Raw genomic sequence first — 20162 nt, forward strand, 5'->3', positions numbered from 1 at the left:
GAGTACCCGTACACATAAGGCAGCTTGAGGAATGAAGGCTAGAGGAAGGAGATCCCGTGCTGTTGGCGTTCTTCTGATGACAACAGCTGTGGTTTCCCCTCCAGTTCTCCTTTGATGTGCGTGATGTTCTTCTGTGAGGACCTCTCTCCTCTAGGGCAGGGGGATGGAGCCTGACCTACTCCAGAAGAAGGGCTACACAGACTTCATCTGAGGGTTGGGGGCATTTCATTGGACACCAACGTTCTTCCTCTGTTGGTATTCCTGCTTGAGGTAGACAACACTTGGAATAATCTAGTCCAGGTACTTTAGTACCTGCAGAGGTCCTGACATTATCCCAGAACCCCAATTGGTAAGACATGGAAGAAGGGAGTCATTCTGGTCGAATGTGGAGTAAGAGGACCCAGAACCTCACCTGGCCTCTGTCCTTCTCTGAAGAACCCCTGCTAAAGCTAAGAGCTCCAGAAACCATTAAATTTAGTCTATCCCTCTTCACACACTGGGAAGTTATTCTAAATCATCTCTCAATCACATGAGCATTTAACCTGCTCTGAAATACACGGCCTAATTACCTTCAACCCCAGCTTGCTCATGTTTCCTACAACAAAAGATGTTTCATCGCCCTTGTCATTGGCCAAATTCAGGTTGGAATGCTCCAGGAATCAAGTAGTTCTTTCTCTCTTAAGCACTTACAAAAGATCGTGTATGTACATAATACTATATGAGGTAACCAGCAGGATTTTAAAAAGAGAACTAAAAAAATGGTGATTTCCTTGTCCTCATTACTATCGTTTCTTCATGGCGAGCCACAGCACACACGCGGTAAGAAAGCGGATGGTACAAATACACGAAGGTAATGCGTGACTATGAAACTGCACGGGTGCGTAGGGAAACTCTGTGAGGCACCCTGGATCACATGGATTAAAAAGAAAACTGGAGGGTAGTCTAGACAGAGAGCCATATAGAGACTGAAGTCAATAAGTTGTGTATGGGAGATGGTTTAGCTAAAGAAGTAGGATGGTGGTAAAGTGGGGTACCCAAATGAGGTCATCGGGAGTCAAAGATTTTTTGACTGGGAGCCTTGAATGCTTGGCTAAGGAGTTTTAAAATAATTTCATTTGCAACATAAGCTCTTCTGTGATCCAGAGATGCCCATAAATTTTGTTTCTATCCCAATTTCAACTGTGTCAGCCACATAAAGGACGGTATTCTCCCTTACATAGCTTAGATTGTTTTATGAAATGTGCTTGCATGTGGTCCATGGTAGCCCTGGGAACATCTTTCTCTCCTTTATATGTGTCTGACTGTGTAGATCTGGAAACCAAAACCCTACAGGGGGCTAAAGGTGAAAACAGTCTCAGCTCGACAGGCACCTTTCTTGTGGACAATTCTAGTGTGGACTTCCAGAAATTTCCAGACAAAGAGATACTGAGAATGACTGGGCCACTCACAGCAGATTTCATTGTCAAGGTAAGTGCCTCTAGGTACCATGTTTTCAAGCCATATCCAAACTGTTACTTATAATCTCCTGAAGAGAGAGAGAGAGAGAGACGCTTTGGGTCTAGGCACAGATTTGAAAATCCTATTATACAGGAAATATTTAATTCAAGGGTGTTGAGGTACATCCTAGCCTTTCAAGAACATATGATATTTTTAAGGTCCTAAGAAAATCCTTATGTGTGTATATATATGTACATTATTTAATAAAAAGACTCAAAGACCAACACATCATTAGTTGGAGGATATAAACTGTTTTGAAACAAGTTAGGATACAGTCACTGATTCACATAAGGTGTCCTCAAAGATAAAGACAGACTAATGATCCATAGACTTGGTCATACGTCCCGTTACAAATTCTGTTTTCTTTTGTACTGGCAATAAGACTAACTTGTTTCCTCCTATCAGAGCTTCCCTGCTCTTCAAGGTAATATAAAACACATTGCTGGAAGCAACAAATCCATTCTGTAGGAGAAATGTACACACTAGAAGAATGTTTGGGAATCACAATAAAATAAAACATATTTTTTCCCTCAGTAGGTCAGAAGGACCTGAAGGATTTCAGCTGTAAAGCTGTAAAACTTGTAATGTGTCCAGGACTCCATAAATTTTTCATCATGGGACCTGGAGCCAGAGGACATTTGATTTAAGCTAAGACTCAATGACCCCATGGCAGCTGGAAGTAAGAATGTACATAGGAAAATGGGATAGACAGTGAGGTTGGATGGAAGAAGGGTTCCAGAGCACTGTTCTCTGTCTCCATCTGCATGGTAGCTCTTTTTAATCCGGTCCAGATGCCAGCCACCGTCACGTGAACAAGAAGCTACAAACCAGCAGAGATAGCTCACAAGAGAAATGATGCTGTGGGTGGTTCAGTCATTTCACTGAAATATGCAAGTACAGCACAAGAGTGAGAGATGGCTTTAGTTTTTGCAACCCTTAGAGTGCTGCTGAATGAACCATTGGCATTCATTCCCCTCTTACCCTTGCAAGAGTTAATACACATACTGAAAATAGAGAATTGGATTCAAGTAACATTGTTCACATGTCAGTAGTTGACAGCGTTGCTGATGCGTTTCATACATCTAGCTGCCTTCTGCACATCACCACTTTGATATCCCATAGGCACAACCAGTGCAACGTGTCCAAAACTGGCCTTGTCTGGCCCCAGAAACCTACTCAATCTTCTTTATTTCCTATCTTGTGAAATACTATGCTGTTTACCCAGCCACATTAGAAATCTTTGATTCACACTGATTTCCCCTTCTCCTCTACACCCCTGATTAGGCATTAAACTTTGTTCTATCTCCATACCATCTCAAGACCATTCTTCCTTGTCCCTCCTCGCCACCACTGTCTTAGGTTAGGCCTTTGTATTTCTTCCTGATCAAGCACGTGCATCCTTCCGAAGTTGCAGCCCCAAGGAAAGAAAATGACGTTCTTAGCCAGAAGAGGGTTTTTTCCAGTTGTTCCATCCTTTGCTAGAATTTCCAACTTAGCTCTGCTTGTGAAAGCAGCTAAGGTACCTGTTCGGTTTGTGCCCGTTCTAGAAATTTCAGAAAAACGGCATAGAGGAAGGTGACTGATGAGTACCTAAGCCACCAAAGTAGTAGAAAAAGTGTGATTCCCATTTGCATCAATTAGCATATTAGGCACAGGTAATGCGTTCATATGTCTTTCTGAACAGTGTGGAGCACCGCCCTGTGCATCATTCAGCAGCCAGGGAGCACGGGGTGACTCCTGACTCCCAGCCGCTTGCTGGTTTGTCTGAGGCAAAAGTTTCTACCACATCGGGAAGAGAAAAGAGCATAGTAGGGGAACAGCTAAAGCTCGCGAATTAGCCTTTTCTCAACTGAGAAGAAAAAGGTGTGGCATTTCGTAGTGCATCAACTGAGAGATCCTTTGTGTCCTTGATGATGTCTTTCATGCATTTGAAATGTCTTCTTGATTCCTTTGACTTTACATGGACTAAATATTCATCCATTACCCGTCCACACACTTGTCCTGTCCTTTGACTCTATCTACCATGACAGTGCGGTCAGTTGCTATGGAAAGGGACCAGCTTCTGTCTTCTCTTTTCCTTTCAGTGTGAGAAGTCCTTATATTAAATTAGAAACACTGAATCATTGTAATTATAGGAAGAAAAGCTTGTTTCAGAACATCCTTTTTCCTTATTAACTTAAGGAGGCCCAAATTACATACGCCAGATGTGTTTAGCTCCCTAAAACAATTCTAATGTGTCAAATGGAAGCTTTCAACATACCCTGGAGAACAAGAACCTGATGTCTGAGGATCTAGGGTGTATAAAGCTCCAGAGCTAATGATAACAAAGGTCCCAGCCACCCAGAATTAATAAGACCAGAAACAAGGAACGTGACAGCTCGTCTCTCTGTGAGCAACAGTGAGGCCATCGAAGTGAGACATCGGGTTAGCCTCTTTATTTTAAACATACTTTTCCTACTTTCAAATGAAAAATTAAGAAGATACCGAGAAGAGCAGTACAGGGCCACCACTAAAGATAAACACCTGTATCGCCACAACACCAACACTAACAGAATTGCTTGGTTCCATGAAAAGAATGGCAGCTTTCAAGCCAAGGCAGACCTGAATTCAGATCCCAGCTCCTCTCTTCCCTAGCTGCGTAGCCTTGACAAAGTCATTCCATCTCTCGGAGACTCACCTCTCTCGTTATAATGTAAAGGTGGAAAGATAATACAGAGCAGTTCTAAGATTTGATTTAATATAAATAAAATGCACCCTGCATACGGTAGGAATGTAGTCACTGCTGGTTGCTGTGGTAGTTGTTGGTTATTATTTTAAAAAGCTGCTCATAGAGAAATATTATCAGTGTAGAATCAAGTAAGATTATGTGGTCAGAGATTTGGATATGTCACAACTGGTTTTATCTATTTGAAATAACAATACCCCTGCTCATTTCCAATCTCTTTTCACATTTAGGCATACAGTCTCCGCATTCATGGTCATTGTACATCAATTTCACTGAACTCATTAGGAACAATATTCAACATATTTACTGACACTCCCTCTTAACATGCATTCCTTACTCTCAGGGCATACGGTGCTTTTAATGGTAACTTCTAGGAAGCTGAAAATTTGACGTGTTCTGTCTTTTTGTTTTTTTTTTCAATTGGAACGATTTGTTTTTATAATTTTTATTTTGTTATATTAGTTGATGTGCTCCATCTTTTTCCTCTCCAACCAGATCAAAAACTCAGCCCAGACACTGTACAGATACTCTAGAACAAGGTTTCTCCAAGGATTTTGATGTTATATCCTCCTCATTTTTGTTTTTTCCTCCACTTTCCTAGGACTTAATTTCAAGCATCCCAAAAGGGACCTCTGCAAAACAGTCCATCTCTCTAAGCCTAAATAAATCTTCTGGTCTTTTTATTTTTTCACGGAGCTGGTGTTCAAATGAGAGTCCTCTTCTAATACCTTTCCAGCATGGAAACCACACATCCCAAGAGAGCTATAGGCTTTTGTGAGCTTAAAACAAAAAAACAACCAAAAAAAAAAAAAAAAAAACCCTTTCCAAAGAATGTGATTAATACTACATCCCTGAGCAAGCAATTAGGTATCCTGTATCTGACACACAGGATTGAAAAATATTAATCTGTAGGCTCTGCTCCCCTTTTGTGAAAGACACCATATGGCTTCAGCTGTTTTTGCTGTAAAGTAAGAGATTGTATCACTGTTTATTTTAATTAAGAAAGACCTCGATGTTCCATGGGTCAGAACGCCAGCATAATATGAGATATTCTATAGTTCTCTGTCTCTTTTTTTCTCCTTTTCCAGCTCTTGCAGATTATCTGAGGAACATTTCCAGTATTTTCATCCAAAGTCCAAAAACTGGTCTAGGGTTTAACACCTGCTCCCCGTGTTCCAGTGTTCTAGATGTTTAATCCAGTTGTTAACCCAGTTGTTAAACTCAGTAGCAGAAAAATAGGCTTTTTTAAAAATCTAAAGGCCAAATCCATCAGTTTATCCTAGGTAAAGGGCAGTTGGGACCCCCTTAAGGCTTGAAAATATGAACAAAGATGTAGACCATATGATGCGCTGATAGGCTTCTACTGTCTTGAAGTAAGAGGCTCTTGGTTATCCATGGATCTTCCTTTAGTATAATAACTAGTGCAAGCCTTGCCCAGCTGTCTCAGTGCTATATGATAGCACAGCACGTCATGATGTCTTTGTGAAATCAAGGCATTGCTCCTCTTGGGTACTTTCTCCTTCTCTTTTACATTGAGTATGTTTTCTCAACCTTGCACTTTTAAGAACTATTAAAGAATTACTGCCTCACTTCCCCTCTTTTAAACACAATGGGGTTGTAATTTCCATAAGGACATGTTGTATTCAAAGTTCTTGCTTTTATAGTGTAAGTTGGTGTTTTTCAGTTTGGTACTTGGACTATCAATGTTTCCATTGCCTTTGCATTGCAAGAGCCCAGGAATTTGCATTTCAGCAAGCTTCCAGTTGGTAACTCTGCACATTAAAATGTGTGAATCACTAAAGTGCCAGGAAACTCCGTGTCTCTGAGTGGGCAGAGCCATTTAATTCTTTAATTCTTTTTTTCTTAACTAAAGACAGGATCTTTAATTTTTTGCAGTGTATGGCATTTATAATTTCCTCAGAACAAATTGTCTACTTTGAAACCCACATTTAAAAATCCACATACACAGGATGATTGGGTAGCTCAGTTGGTTAAGCATCTGCCTTTGGCTCAGATCAGAGTTCTGGGATTGAGTCCCGCGTGGGGCTCCCTGCTCAGTGGGGAGCCTGCTTTTCCCTCTGCCTGCTTCTCCTGCTTGTGCGCTCGCTCTCTCGCTCTCTCTCTCTCTGACAAATGAATAAATAAAATCCTTAAAATAAATAAATTAAATAAAAATCCATATGCATTCATACATTACATCTAAAAATCCACATGATTTTTCGTATCATACCAGAGAAGCTGGAAATACAGGAGGGAAAGGGAGTAAGTAGCCTGGGAAAAGATCCTACTTGATTCACAAATAGAGACACTATAATCCCTTGTTCTGTAGCAACAGAACTGAAAAGTGATGGTCGTGATGGTGTACAGTTGATGGGTAAGATCGATGATACTGCTATGGCCACTTCTCTCCCAATGCAGTTCTTCATGCAGCCTAAGACTGTCCACGCCACTGTGCATTCTGGTCCAAAGTTGCAGGGAACCAAGAAAGCCCCTCCCTGTCATACCAGTTTCTCTCTTTGCTTTTATCTCCTGCAGATCCACAGCTCGGGGCCGGCTGACAGCACAGTCCAGTTCATCTTCTATCAGCCGATCATCCATCGATGGAGGGAGACAGATTTCTTTCCTTGCTCAGCAACCTGTGGAGGAGGTAATGGTGTTCACTTAGCCTAGGAACTGTTGGCTTCTGTGAGGGAAGGCTTGGCTGTTATGAAAGTAGTCATTTCAATGTGGAAGAAATTGAGTGCTGTGATGGGTCTGATTCTTTATTCTGAATGGGACCAAATCCTGAAGCCTTCCTGTAAGGCGGATACCTCCCTCTAGATGTCCCATGAACATTTCCTGTCGGTAGAGTTCCATTAGTGGAGACAGTCTTTTTTTTTTTTTTTCAATGCCGAATTGTCTATTTTTTTTTTTACTATCTTATGTTAGTCACCATACAGTACATCATTAGTTTTTGATGTAGTGTTCCATGATTCATTGTTTGCATATAACTTCCAGTGCTCATTGCAACATGTGCCCTCCTTAATACCCATCACTGGGCTAACCCATCCCCCCACCCCCTCCCCTCTGAAACCCTCAGTTTGTTTCCACAGTCTCTCATGTTCATCTCCCCCTCTGATTGCCCCTCCTTCATTTCTCCCTTCCTTCTGCTAACATCCTCCATGCTGTTCCTTATGTTCCACATATGAGTGAAACCATATGATAATTGTCTTTCTCTGCTTGACTTATTTCACTTAGCATAATCTCCTCCAGTTCCATCCATATTGATGCAAATTGTGGGTATTCATCCTTTCTGATGGCTGAGTAATATTCCATTGTATATATGGACCACATCTTCTTTATCCATTCATCTATTGAAGGGCATCTCGGCTCCTTCCACAGTTTGGCTGTTGTGGACATTGCTGCTATGAACATTGGGGTGCATATGGCCCTTCTCTTCACTACGTCTGTTATCTTTGGGGTAAATACCCAGTAGTGCAATTGCCAGGTCATAGGGTAACTCTATTTTTAACTTTTTGAGGAACCTCCATTCTGTTTTCCAAAGTGGCTGTACCAACTTGCATTCCCACCAACAGTGTAAGAGGGATCGCCTTTCTCCACATCCTCTCCAACATTTGTTGTTTCCTGCCTTGTTAATTTTTGCAGTTTGAACTGGTGTAAGGTGGTATCTCAATGTGGTGGAACCGGTCTTGATTCTATTCTTTTTTGAGAATAAACTACTCAGCTGGGTGAAGAGAACTAACTTATTCAGGAGTCAAATGGAGAGTGACTGTCAGGCCTACTACCTAGCATGATGTGTCTAAAAAGAATCAGAGATTAATTTAATTAAAGCAAATAGTTTATTACCAGGAGAAAAAAAAAGCCCCTGCTCTATAGGCTTAGACTCAGTTATTGTTACACCCTATCCCATCATCTGCGCCATAAATGTAATGCCACTTGCCTTCTTTATTCATTAAAACACATCTCTCCTGAAAAGTCACCAAATGAATTCCTATCTCTACTCCATCACATCTGCAACATGGACAGCATTTTGTGTTACTGGAAAAAATATTTTCCCTCATTTTCTGCCCTTGATAATTACTATGGTTACATAATAATTGCTTCAAATTATTTTATAATTTATTTAGCCACATCCCTATAGAAGACTTAGTTCATCTAAACTTTTCTATTATAATATAAGGAATCACTTAATACCTAAGTATTTTTCTCCTTTTAAATTATTTCCTTGGAATAAATTCTCAAGAGTGAGTTTCAGAATTTTTGTGGCTATTGGCATATATTACCAAAATTCTTTCCAGAATGGTAATAAGCAGCATATGAATAGTTGAGTTTCATTGCCAGCTGAACTAGTATTTGTGGACTATAAGGATTGTTTAATTTTGCTGATTTAATGAGCATAAAATTCTATGTATATTCCTTTAAAAACTAGCACATCAAATAAATTCTGGCTCCCTCTTCATAGAAACCTGTTAATTGGACAGTGTTAAGTCATTAATCCACATGGGTATCACTAGATTATTTTGACAAGAGAAAAGAAGAATGGTACCTCAAAATAGAGACAAATTATTACCTATTAATTTTTTTAAACAGTAAGAACATATAAAAGAATTCATCTTCATTCGCATAATGTGAACAAACCACCAAAAATGAGGTTTTATAGAATAATGTTAGGTTTTAGCTTAAAAGGAGTTAGTCAAAAATGCCTTCAAGTGCTTTTACCTGGTTGTTAAATAACTATCAATTCGACATTCTAAGCATTTCAACAAAATATTGTTTCCATCTGCTCTGTCCCGAAGAAAAAATTACTTTAAAAATAAAATGCCAATGACTTTGATGTTTCATGAGAATTTGTTATTCTGATACACCTCTTAATGACTAGCATAGGAAATAGTTTCAAAGAAAGAAATCCAGGGGCTCCTGGGTGGCACAGCGGTTAAGCGTCTGCCTTCGGCTCAGGGCGTGATCCCGGCGTGATGGGATCGAGCCCCACATCAGGCTCCTCTGCTGGAAGCCTGCTTCTTCCTCTCCCACTCCCCCTGCTTGTGTGCCCTCTCTTGCTGGCTGTCTCTATCTCTATCGAATAAATAAATAAAATCTTTAAAAAAAAAAAAGAAAGAAAGAAATCCAAGCAAATAATTATTTTTTCTTTTCTCTTAAAATGCAAACCGTGCTTTGTGAGAAGTAACATTTCAGTAATATGCCCACTGTGCCAGTTTCACACGGAGCTGCTGATGGAGTATACTTTCAGTACCCTTGCTGATGCCTTGCTATATAATAAGACAACTAATGTTAGATTCATATATATCCAACCCCTCTCGGCCGAATTTTCCTCGCATCTAAGTGAAAAAGTAGAAGCATTAGTTGTCTTCAGATGTTTTGAGCAATCAAAACCTTGCTTCAACAGAAATCTTATTAGGAAGCCCAGATAAAAGGAGTATTGCTCAGAAGGCAGATTTAGGAGCTATGTGGAAATCAGCCTTCCTCCCACTTTGCGGACCACAGTTTGAAAATTACTGAAAAAATGATCTCTGAGTTCCCTTTTATATTGCTGGTTCCACATTCAACGGGTTGACCATTTTTGCTCAGTGTAAGCAAACAATTGCAACTCCAATTACATTGTGAAATGTTTGAAAACACAATTATCTGGTCATTTATTTCGTTTTTGTTCTAAACCTTCATTTCACACACCCTCGGATGGCCTGACAACAACATTTGTAAGCTGACAAATTATGGTTTTTAAAAAATCATAATCTCAGTTATATAATTCACTTATTGCTTATGCCCACATTTTACTACATGATAAATTCTGTCCTTGAGTAGAAATCATTATACGGAAAATTGTAAAATTATAGAAATTATAAAATGATTTGCTTATAAAAACTATAAGTTATAATTTTTAATTATAAAATGATTAGTTTATCATAACATTATCTGCTTTAGAATACAATTTAATTGAAAAATAAAAGTATATTTACTTATTTACAATGTCATTTTTCTCTTTGATTTTCTTATGAAATAAAAAACTTAATGGAACATGTGTTTTTACCTATTACTTTCCATGCTTTTCATCTTTACAGTAAAATTGTTAAAAGGTCTTTTTTCAAGTCTTTAATGAACAATTAATTTTTGCGGGTGGTCCGAGAACACAGCCCCAAGCCAGGAAATCTGGTTTATAAGCCTCCTTCTGATTTCCTAAAATCTTTTGCAAGCCTTTAATTACTCTAGCTCTGACTTGCTAACACGTATCTAGCAATAACAGTATTCAGCCACCTGCCCGGGGAGAATATATTTTGGAGGTTGGTTAGAGTCAGAATGAAACAAAAGCCTAAACTGGGGGGGGGGGGGAAACTTCTCCATGTACATTTCTTCTTCACGTTAAGAATCTCAGTCTTCACATACAAATGGCTAACAGACACATGAAAAAATGTTCAAAATCATTAGCCATCAAGGAAATTCAAATCAAAACCACACTGAGATACCACCTTACGCCAGTTAGAATGGCAAAAATAGACAAGGCAAGAAACAACAATTGTTGGAGAGGATGTGGAGAAAGAGGATCCCTCCTACATTGTTGGTGGGAATGCAAGTTGGTACAGCCACTCTGGAAAACAGTGTGGAGGTCCCTTAAAAAGTTAAAAATTGAGCTACCCTATGATCCAGCCATTGCACTACTGGGTATTTACCCCAAAGATACAGACGTAGTGAAGAGAAGGGCCATATGCACCCCAATGTTCATAGCAGCAATGTCCACAATAGCTAAATTGTGGAAGGAGCCGAGATGCCCTTCAACAGATGACTGGATTAAGAAGTTGTGGTCCATATATACAATGGAATATTACTCAGCTATCAGAAAGAATGAGTTCTCAACATTTGCTACAACATGGACAGCACTGGAGGAGATAATGCTAAGTGAAATAAGTCAAGCAGAGAAAGACAACTATCATATGATTTCTCTCATCTATGGAACATAAGAACTAGGATGATCGGTAGGGGAAGAAAGGGATAAAGAAAGGGGGGGTAATCAGAAGGGGGAATGAAACATGAGAGACTATGGACTATGAGAAACAAACTGAGGACTTCAGAGGGGAGGGGGGTGGGGGAATGGGATAGACCGGTGATGGGTAGTAAGGAGGGCACGTATTGCATGGTGCACTGGGTGTTATACACAACTAATGAATCATCGAGCCTTACATCGGAAACCGGGGATGTACTGTATGGTGACTAACATAATATAATAAAAAATCATTTAAAAAAAAAAAAGAGAGAGAATAAAGGAGAAAACCACGTAAAAAAAAAAAAAAAAAAAAAAAAAAAAAGAATCTCAGTCTTCATCACCACCTCACCAGAAACACACAGGACAAGAAAGAGGCAGGTGGGCAAGGTCCAGCACGTTGTGAATGCAACGAAGTCGTACTCTGCAATGCTATTTTTTAAAAGAATTCTCTAAACGGTGGAAACGTGTGCATGGAAACTAAAAAATATCAGCTAGAGACTTAATTTAAGGAGCATTGGCAAAGGATTTTAGGTGAGGACGACGTTGAACATTAGGGGGATGTTGTTGTTGTTGTTGTTGTTGTTGTTGTTGTTGTTGTTATCGTCATCGTCCTGGGGGACTCCTAGTGGCTACTGTTAGGATCTTCATCCTCCATTTACTCAGCCTAACCTACTCAGGTTGAATTTAGAGAAAGATCATGTTCCCAGGCAGCTGGCCGGACCTGATCTTTGTGCTGTTTCCCATTGTCCCCCATTCAGCCAGGGAAACAGTATCTGAGTTTTTTTTATTGATCGATTTGGAAGTTTATTCTCCCTCGTGCCCCAGATACAAGGGAGGCAGTTTTGCATCCTTGCACGAGACAGTCGGCAAATAAATATTGATCATCTTTTTTGGAGACAGAAATCTGCGTTATGCTTTTCAATTATACAAAGCAAATGGATAAGAATAGGACTTACCACAGAGTCTTATCACCTAGCCCTGCCCTTCTGGAATTCAAACCTTATCGTAAAACTTAAATATTAAAATTTGAGTGGAAAAATAATATTTGAGGTCTGCAAAAATTAATGAGCCTTCCGTTTATCTGTCTTTTGTCCTGGAAATTACTGAGGCACTGGGGAGGCATTCCCATTAATGTGAGATGGCCAAAAAGCATAAAGAAATGTATTGCACTATATTTTACCATGGTTTGTGTGTTTTAAACTTGCCGGGATGGTTTGATACTACAGGTTACCAGCTGACATCGGCGGAGTGTTACGATCTTCGGAGCAACCGCGTGGTTGCTGATCAATACTGTCACTATTACCCGGAGAACATCAAACCCAAACCCAAACTTCAAGAGTGCAACTTGGATCCTTGCCCAGCCAGGTCAGTCAAATTTACCAGTTTATTTGTCATAAACATCAATCGAGTTCCAACTAAGCTTCTTAGATTTTTTTAATGAAAAATAAGCATCCCTGTCCAGTGTCCATTCCTAATCACGCATTCTTGGTCCCCATGCCCCTTGCTCTTGAAGCTAGATGATGCCCTCCCAGGGTCTACAGATTTTCCACTTGTGGAGCACTCTTCAGAGTTATTTTCTCTTCTGATTTCTTTTGATTCTGGCACTTCCATCTGCCCTTAGCAAGGTCAAGGCCAATGTGGTGGCACAGTGTTCTCAGGAGTCTTTCCATTATAACTCTGTCACTGGATCAGTGACATGATCAGAGGAGACCATATTTAAGGACCACAACTGACCCATTTGAGCCAGGGGTGGTCCACAACTGGAATCGAAACCACTCTCAGAACAGCTCTAATTATAACAAACTCAGTGTTTGTTAAAGAGAAAGCAGGACTTATTTTCAATAATCAGATTTTTCTAAAAGGTCTTTTTAATTAGGAACTTTAAAGAGACACTCGACACTTTCACCATCGCTATGGCTTCTTGGCAACCATGGTTGGCCCTCAGTTAGATTTAAGAATCACACAGACAAACGAAGCATCATAAAACAGATGAGAAGTCATAAAAGCACAGGTCAGCAGTCTGTTCATTGTGTGACATTCTTTGTTTTGTAGTTGTCACACCTCTTGGTAAATCTCTTTATTAGCTTCCTTATTCTCAGCATAGGAGAGAAGATATAGAAAAAAAAATCTTGTCCTACAAAACTAATCGTGAACACCAAAAGATAAAAAAAACCCTTCCCCGGGCTCCTTGGATTTCTGAGAAGCACCTCAATATTATTTTTAAAATCATAGTTTAGTAATTATATATATAAAACTTCAAATAGTCAAAATAGTACATGAGAAACATGCATGAAAATCACTCTATCTTTGAAGTTTTTGTTTTCTGCTGTTAACTTTCTAAAGTTTGTTTTCTTGTACTCTGTCTCATATTCATGGATTCTAAATTCTGCCTGTGATGCAAAATTGCCTATTGCAGATACTTAGCCCATAAAACTGAACTCAGAATAACAGGTTTTCATTAAAGACACAGAATCAATATTTTATAATTATAAAATTTAGGTGAAATTTCATCTAATTTAGGTTCATGTTACGCCAGAAAATTATGCATTGAAAATTGGATATGGTTTAAAAACTGAATGAGGTGTTAAAATTTTGCTTGGACTTTTTTTGATTTTGGAAATATTAAGAGTATGAAGCATTTTTAGCCAAGATAATTATAACTAATGCAATTCAACCCTATTTTTAAATTATTCTAGTTATTATACATCTTTATATCTATACCAGAAGACCAGTGTGTGAAAAGCATAGACAGGTGGACTCAGCCAGAGGAAGACTTTGAAAGTCTTTACACACTTTTTTCATGAAAATTTGTGTGTGAATTTCTAGGAGAAATGAGGGATTTACTCCCACAACTGGGGAAAAAAAACCTTCCATAAGGAGATGGCCGTGGAAGACAGTTGTGAGATAAAAGCATTTTGTTAACAATTTTAAGAAAATGTTTATAATTTACTTAATTTTTTTTCTGGCTTCTGATTTTTATCTATCTTCTCTGTCGGAGTAATATTTGCAGCCCATTTCTTATTATCCAAAAGCAAAAGGCCATGTTATAATGAAAGAGGTTTGCCTGTGAAATTTATGCTTTGTCTGCATCCTATGTTATTTTAAAACATCTAATACAGCACATGTATAAATGTTGGGACAGGTGGCTCTTAAGAAAAAAAAAAACTGAGAAAAGAGAAAGAAAAAGTAAGTTAGAGGCAAATGTCAGGAAGCTGCTTTTTTATTACAGAGGTAATTAAACAAAGCTGTAAAAATTAAGACTTAACAGAAGGAGAGATTTAAGAGGAAGCTGTTTTAGGAAATGTGATTTGCTGCTCCAAGGTTAAGATACTTCAGGATCACTGGGAAATTCATTGCACTAATTTGCATACCTGGGATCAAAGCAACTTTTCTAAATTCCAAGAGAAAACAGGAAGTGATGGTCCCAGAGAGGAAGATACTGTATAACAAAGGTCTGCCCTCCCTTTAGACGTTGCAGAGTCAAACCCTCAAGAAACTGCTTTCTGACTACAGCTTTAACTGCCTCATAGTCAAATCAGGAGTGACCCAATGACTTCAAACTATCGCCTGTGTGTCTCCAATCAGAAACCCCCAAAAGGGAAAATGTAGACGTTCTTAGTACAGTCAGATATTTTTGAATTCCCAAAGAAAATTTTTTAACCTAACCCTTGAGATATTTGTCCCCTTTACCTGCATGAGACTAGGATTTGGGGCCTATTATGTAATTATTTGAAAGCAAAATCCCATTCACACAACCAAGTTTATTGCCTGTCAAGGCTGGGAAGTACCATGGACAGCAGAAAGTGCGCTAACTAATGAGTCTGGAGCCCTAGGTTTACTATTTTACCCTTCTGGACCTCAGTTTTCTCACCCATGAAATGGGGATGAGAGGGTTGTTTGTTGCGTTCAGTTAGTGGTTTTCAGACTTTGCCTACAGAACCTGTAATTCCACATAGTTGCCTCACTGAATTTCATTTGATATATTTTGAAGTGTTTTTAAACAAGAACTCACAAGAAGTTCATGTATTCAAACATGTTAAACTAATTTTAACTTATTCAAGCTCAGCTAAATTGTAAGAATTGTTGTAACAGTTGTAAAAGTGTTATACCACCAAAGTAACTACTTTTTGCCCTCATCCTTAAGTTCTTCAATATGTCTATTTGGCTGAAAACTAAAGATCCTGAGATTGCAGGGCGAGCTGTAAAAACTGCTACCATTAACCATCTGCTTCTCTGTAATAGTAGGAATCCTCTCATTGCTACACATCGAAAACCAAAACAAGCGAGACATAGACTGGTTATGGTGACCATTCGCCATAATCCTTGCTATCCAATCTTTTTCTGTCTGCCAAAATAGCCTCAATGTTTGCATGCATTTACTTTCTAATAACTAAATGTTTACCATTGAACTAGCGAACTAAATGACATCCCTTACTCATTTCACTCACTGACAGTATCCACTGGTTCACATGGCTGTGGATCAGCTCACCTAATGGTTCTTGAAGCTAAAGAGACTGTTGACGTCTAGCCCATGTTTTCAAAATAATTTTCATGTTTTTATGGCTTTTTTTTTTCCTGATGCTTAATGCCAACTAAGAAATGTCAATGAGTTAAAAGCCTATAGTGAAAACAATAAGCCTCCCTAATAATCTCCAGTGCCCGCAAATCACCAGTGTTAATGCTTTTGCTGTATTTCTTCCCAGTCTTGTCTCTAGTTCATAACATAGATGAGATCATACTGTGTACAGTGGACCCTTGGAATTCAGTGATTTAGCGTTCTTGGTTTCCACTCTTCTAAACCAAGCCCGAATATCCATGACATGTAGTAACTTGACATTTTGCTGAGGCAGGAATATGAGTCCCTTATATGACTAGACCAACATTTGAGCCTACCTGGCTGCCAGAAGTTCCGTCCCAAAAGCGCTTTTGTTGCTCTCCGCTGGTGTCTTTTATGCAGTCATTTTTATGAAGTGGTAAAATACTTTGTTTCCTAGCCAAAAGTGGTCTCAAAAAGGAAGCCAAAACTTAACACTTATAATGGAAGGAAAGAGAGAGTGAAGTTAAAAATTGAATGGCTTTTAGCTAAAATTAAGAATGTTTCTCATTGGTGACTCGGAGCTATGACATCACTAATCCCATCATATGCGCTCTCCAGTGTTCTGGTGGCGGTCCCAACTTGGGTACCCCCAGGAGCCCAGAGGCATGCCCCTCCTATAAGTCCGGGATCTACAGCAAGTTTAATTTGTTTTCCACTGCATTTAGGTAACCCGATAGTATGGACCCTTTCCCATGTAGCTAAGACGTTTGGAATCTAATCAAATGTAAAAATCCTCTCTCGGGCCTGCCGTGCCATAATCCAGCTTCTGTCTTACACCACGGGGACATTTTTTTAAATGCCTTTTCTGTTGTTGTTTGTTTGTGCAATGTTTGTATCATCTTCACCTCTCAGGTGAAGGCTAAAATCCATCATGTGGCTGGAAAGCCTCAAACTGTATGCCTACAGTTCAGCAACAACTAAAAAGGCATCGTTTTAGTTCAGCTAATAAGCACCTTATGTTTTTAGAGTGGCTTTCAATGTAAACTATGCTACATTGGGCCTCATACTGCTCAGTCTAGGAGACCGGAATGACTGTTAATGCTGTCTGGGGGAAATTGTGCAAGACATTGTTTGTAAGAAGATCAGAGAGCCACCTTTGCAGATGTGTTCTGGCACGGGTCTCCAGTGTTCCCTCCAAGGCAGTAATGAAGGGGGCTTAAATTGGCAAGGGTTGGAAAAGTGAAAAAAGCTCTCACTCATCACACTATCATGGTCACAATCATTAGCAAACAGATCCGTTTCTAGCCCAAACTGCGTCCAGATTCCCCCTTCCCTCAAGGAATTCAGAGCAACAGTCCTGAGCAAATGCCCAAACTTGCATGCCCCGAGCGGCGGTTCTCAGTGAGTTCCAGTGGACTTTTTTGTCCAGCTCCGTTTAATTTGACAGCCAATTGCATAAGTCATCCCTGGCCATGATCCAAATCGTGAACAGAATCTCAGATTGAATCTTAATGCAACTTTAAAGAAATAATCTGCATCGCGAGAGCCATTATGTGTAGTGGGCATGTAAAAACCTGGTCACGCTAACTTGGTGACTAGTCCAATGGCAATACAGACTGGTGGTTAGGAGGGGAGATTTGGAGCAAAGAGGCTGGCTTGGAATCCTGGCTCTGCCGTTGACTGGTCCAGGAGCCTTTGGCCAGTGACTTGTTCTCACTAAGCCTCAGTATTTTATCCTGTGAAGTGAGGAAAATAACAGTATTTTTTACCTCACAGAGTCATCATGAGGAATAAATGCCCAAAGACATTTAAAGAGCTTAGCAGAATGTCTGACACATGATAAGCACTCAAAAATGTTAGTTGCTCCAGCTATTATGACTAAGATCATGATTACAATAATGTTGATGTTACCTCAGAGAGAAACTGCTAAACTTTCCAGAAATTGGCTTTTTCCTCCATGAAAGGAAAAGATGGGACCCCAGAATTCTCTGAGTCTAGAAATGGAGTTCTCTGTTGTTTTAACAGCAAGAGACACAAATTCTTAAAAAATATCTTCATCAAAGTAAATCATGTGTATCAGATTTTTAAAATACAACAACCATGAGAAATTAAGATAATTAGCATCTCCATAAATCGCAATGTGCAACTGCCTAATAATCCCTACTTAACCAGCTGTTGAGACATTGCCATTTAATTCAGATGGGATTTATGCCATGTCTCCAAAAAAGGAGAACTCAATGTAAGGACTAGAAGATGGTTGCTTCATTAGCAATTAAAGTATAATGAAATGTTTTCCTAATCTTGGAAGTCTTTTTGTTTTGTTACAAGAGGTAAATGATTTAGAAAAGTAACAACTTCCATTTAATCAACCCCATTTGAATATATTGCTCTGAGAAGCTAATGAGTAAGCAATAAGAAAGATCACCATAAAACCCCATGTCCACGTTCATTCGTTATCTACAATGAGGTAGAAAAGCAGAGTTCTGGTTCTTTTTAGGATGCATGGTCATACCCTTCCCAAGTTTATAGTCTCACACACACACACACACACACACACACACACACATATCATCATCATCATCATCAGACAATCAGCTATAAGTCCGTTATTGGGGCAAATCAGTCCTTCTACCAAACCAGCTCATTACTACTAATAACGATAATCACTTGTTACATTACATCTTACACTTTTGAAAAGCATAATTATTTATGCAATTCTCTTAATTAACTTGCGAGTTAATGGCACAGGTATTATCATCATCCTGCATTTTAACCTCAATCTTATCACTTTGGCTTTACTAGCTAGTAACTTCTTTACTTAACTTCTCTAGACCCGAGTTTTGCCATTTGTAAAATGAGTATAATATTCCTGTAAGAGAGTAGCTACGAGGGTTCAATGAGATAATATACATACAGCTCTTAGCAAGATGCCAAGCACTCCGCAGAAGTCAGCTATCATTATCAAACTGAGAGCCAGGCCTGTACAATGACTTACCCAACGTTACTTCTTTATGAAGTTTATCAAGTGCTTTCACCTCCATTATCTCAATTCAGTTTTACAGTCCCTGGGAGGTTAGCAGGACAGAGATTATTATCTGTATTTCCAGATAAACAAACGGAAGGCTAAAGAGATTGAGTGATCTGCCCCAGGTTAGATTGTGCAAAAGAAAGCTGGGTTGTAAATGTAAGTGCTTCCAGTTCCAGACTTACCTCCTCTACTACGTAAATTCAGGTGACCCGATTCACACCAGATACGTTATTCTTCATGATGCCTTTAGCACCCCGTAACATCTGGCTTAAGACCCCCCACGAGGAGTACAGTACTGACAACTTTACATGTCAATGCAGAGTTTGGTCCTCTGGGTCTTTGAAATGACTACACACCCAGGTTAGACAAGCCTCTTTTACATAAGCGTAACTACTGATGTTTACTCAATCCAAACAGTGACCAATCACTTGGGGAAGCAGAGGAAGAGATAAACAAAGCCCAAAGAAATATTAGTCCCCCTTACTGAAAAGCAGTTCAGAAATTGCATTCACTAAGATAAAAAATATGAACCACAGAAATATCAATGTGAGGAAATATTAATATACTGGGTCAAATGATCAAAAACTCCCCAGTGGTTTCATAGCAGAAAAATGAATATGTGCCTTAAAAATGTTTTCAAATCCTAGATGATGAAACAGGGTTCTTTTGGTCTGGTTCCAAAAGATAAATGAATGCTGCCTCGTAGGTACAATGGTTTAAAAAACGATTGTGACCTATTTTCTCATTTTCATCACATCTTGCTTAGGGAAGCCCATGGTGCTTTAAGAAGTCACCAAATATTAGAGTAGGAAGGATTTTGAGATGATCACCTAGTTCAGTAGTTTTCAGTTTGTGGTCCACAGAGCTGCAAGTTCTGCCTTCAGCAGCCCCTAGAAGAGGAGAGGTGAGATAGAGCTACATGAGGTGGGTTTCCAGGCCCTCACTGCTACTTCATCTTAACACTCCTGATTTCGTCCAGTACTTAGATGTGGCAGAAGTCCAAATGAAAGGCACTCAAGATCCCATGGAAAGATAGTGACAGAGAAGAGAACTGACTGTTCAATTCCCAGCTCCTCAGGGGGTCCTTTTCCTTCTTATATCATAATCCTTTGTGCTCTATGACCCAGGAAAAGTGAACGCTTGTGTCTTTCCCAACTTTTGGTCATTTCTCTCCTGCTCCATCCTAAACCGTTGCTTAGGAACAGATTGGTTTCTGTTGCCCTGGAGTCGTCAAGAGAAGTACTCTCTTCTGTGCCAGAGCTCCCTCCGCCACCCACAATTGCATTCAATTTTTAATCGAGTGCCTGGCTGGTGCCAGGTTCAATGCTTGGTACCATGGCAAAGGCAAAGAAGAATCAACTAGGGTCTGGGCCCCCACACA

General features: G+C 39.5%; 1 protein-coding gene across 5 annotated transcripts in view; it reads left to right on the forward strand.

Annotated features, from left to right (window-relative positions):
- ADAMTSL1 (ADAMTS like 1) overlaps nucleotides 1-20162 on the forward strand; it is an 878957-nt gene that overhangs the window by 639577 nt on the left and 219218 nt on the right. For all 5 annotated transcript variants that reach the window (XM_044386899.3, XM_044386900.3, XM_057313473.1 and 2 more), the window contains 3 exons: nucleotides 1310-1467; nucleotides 6758-6869; nucleotides 12443-12581. In XM_044386899.3, the coding sequence (XP_044242834.3) occupies nucleotides 1310-1467; nucleotides 6758-6869; nucleotides 12443-12581 (409 nt within the window). The remainder of the gene's footprint in view (nucleotides 1-1309; nucleotides 1468-6757; nucleotides 6870-12442; nucleotides 12582-20162) is intronic.

Source organism: Ursus arctos, unplaced genomic scaffold (assembly GCF_023065955.2).
Source record: "Ursus arctos isolate Adak ecotype North America unplaced genomic scaffold, UrsArc2.0 scaffold_18, whole genome shotgun sequence".
NCBI lineage: Eukaryota > Metazoa > Chordata > Mammalia > Carnivora > Ursidae > Ursus > Ursus arctos.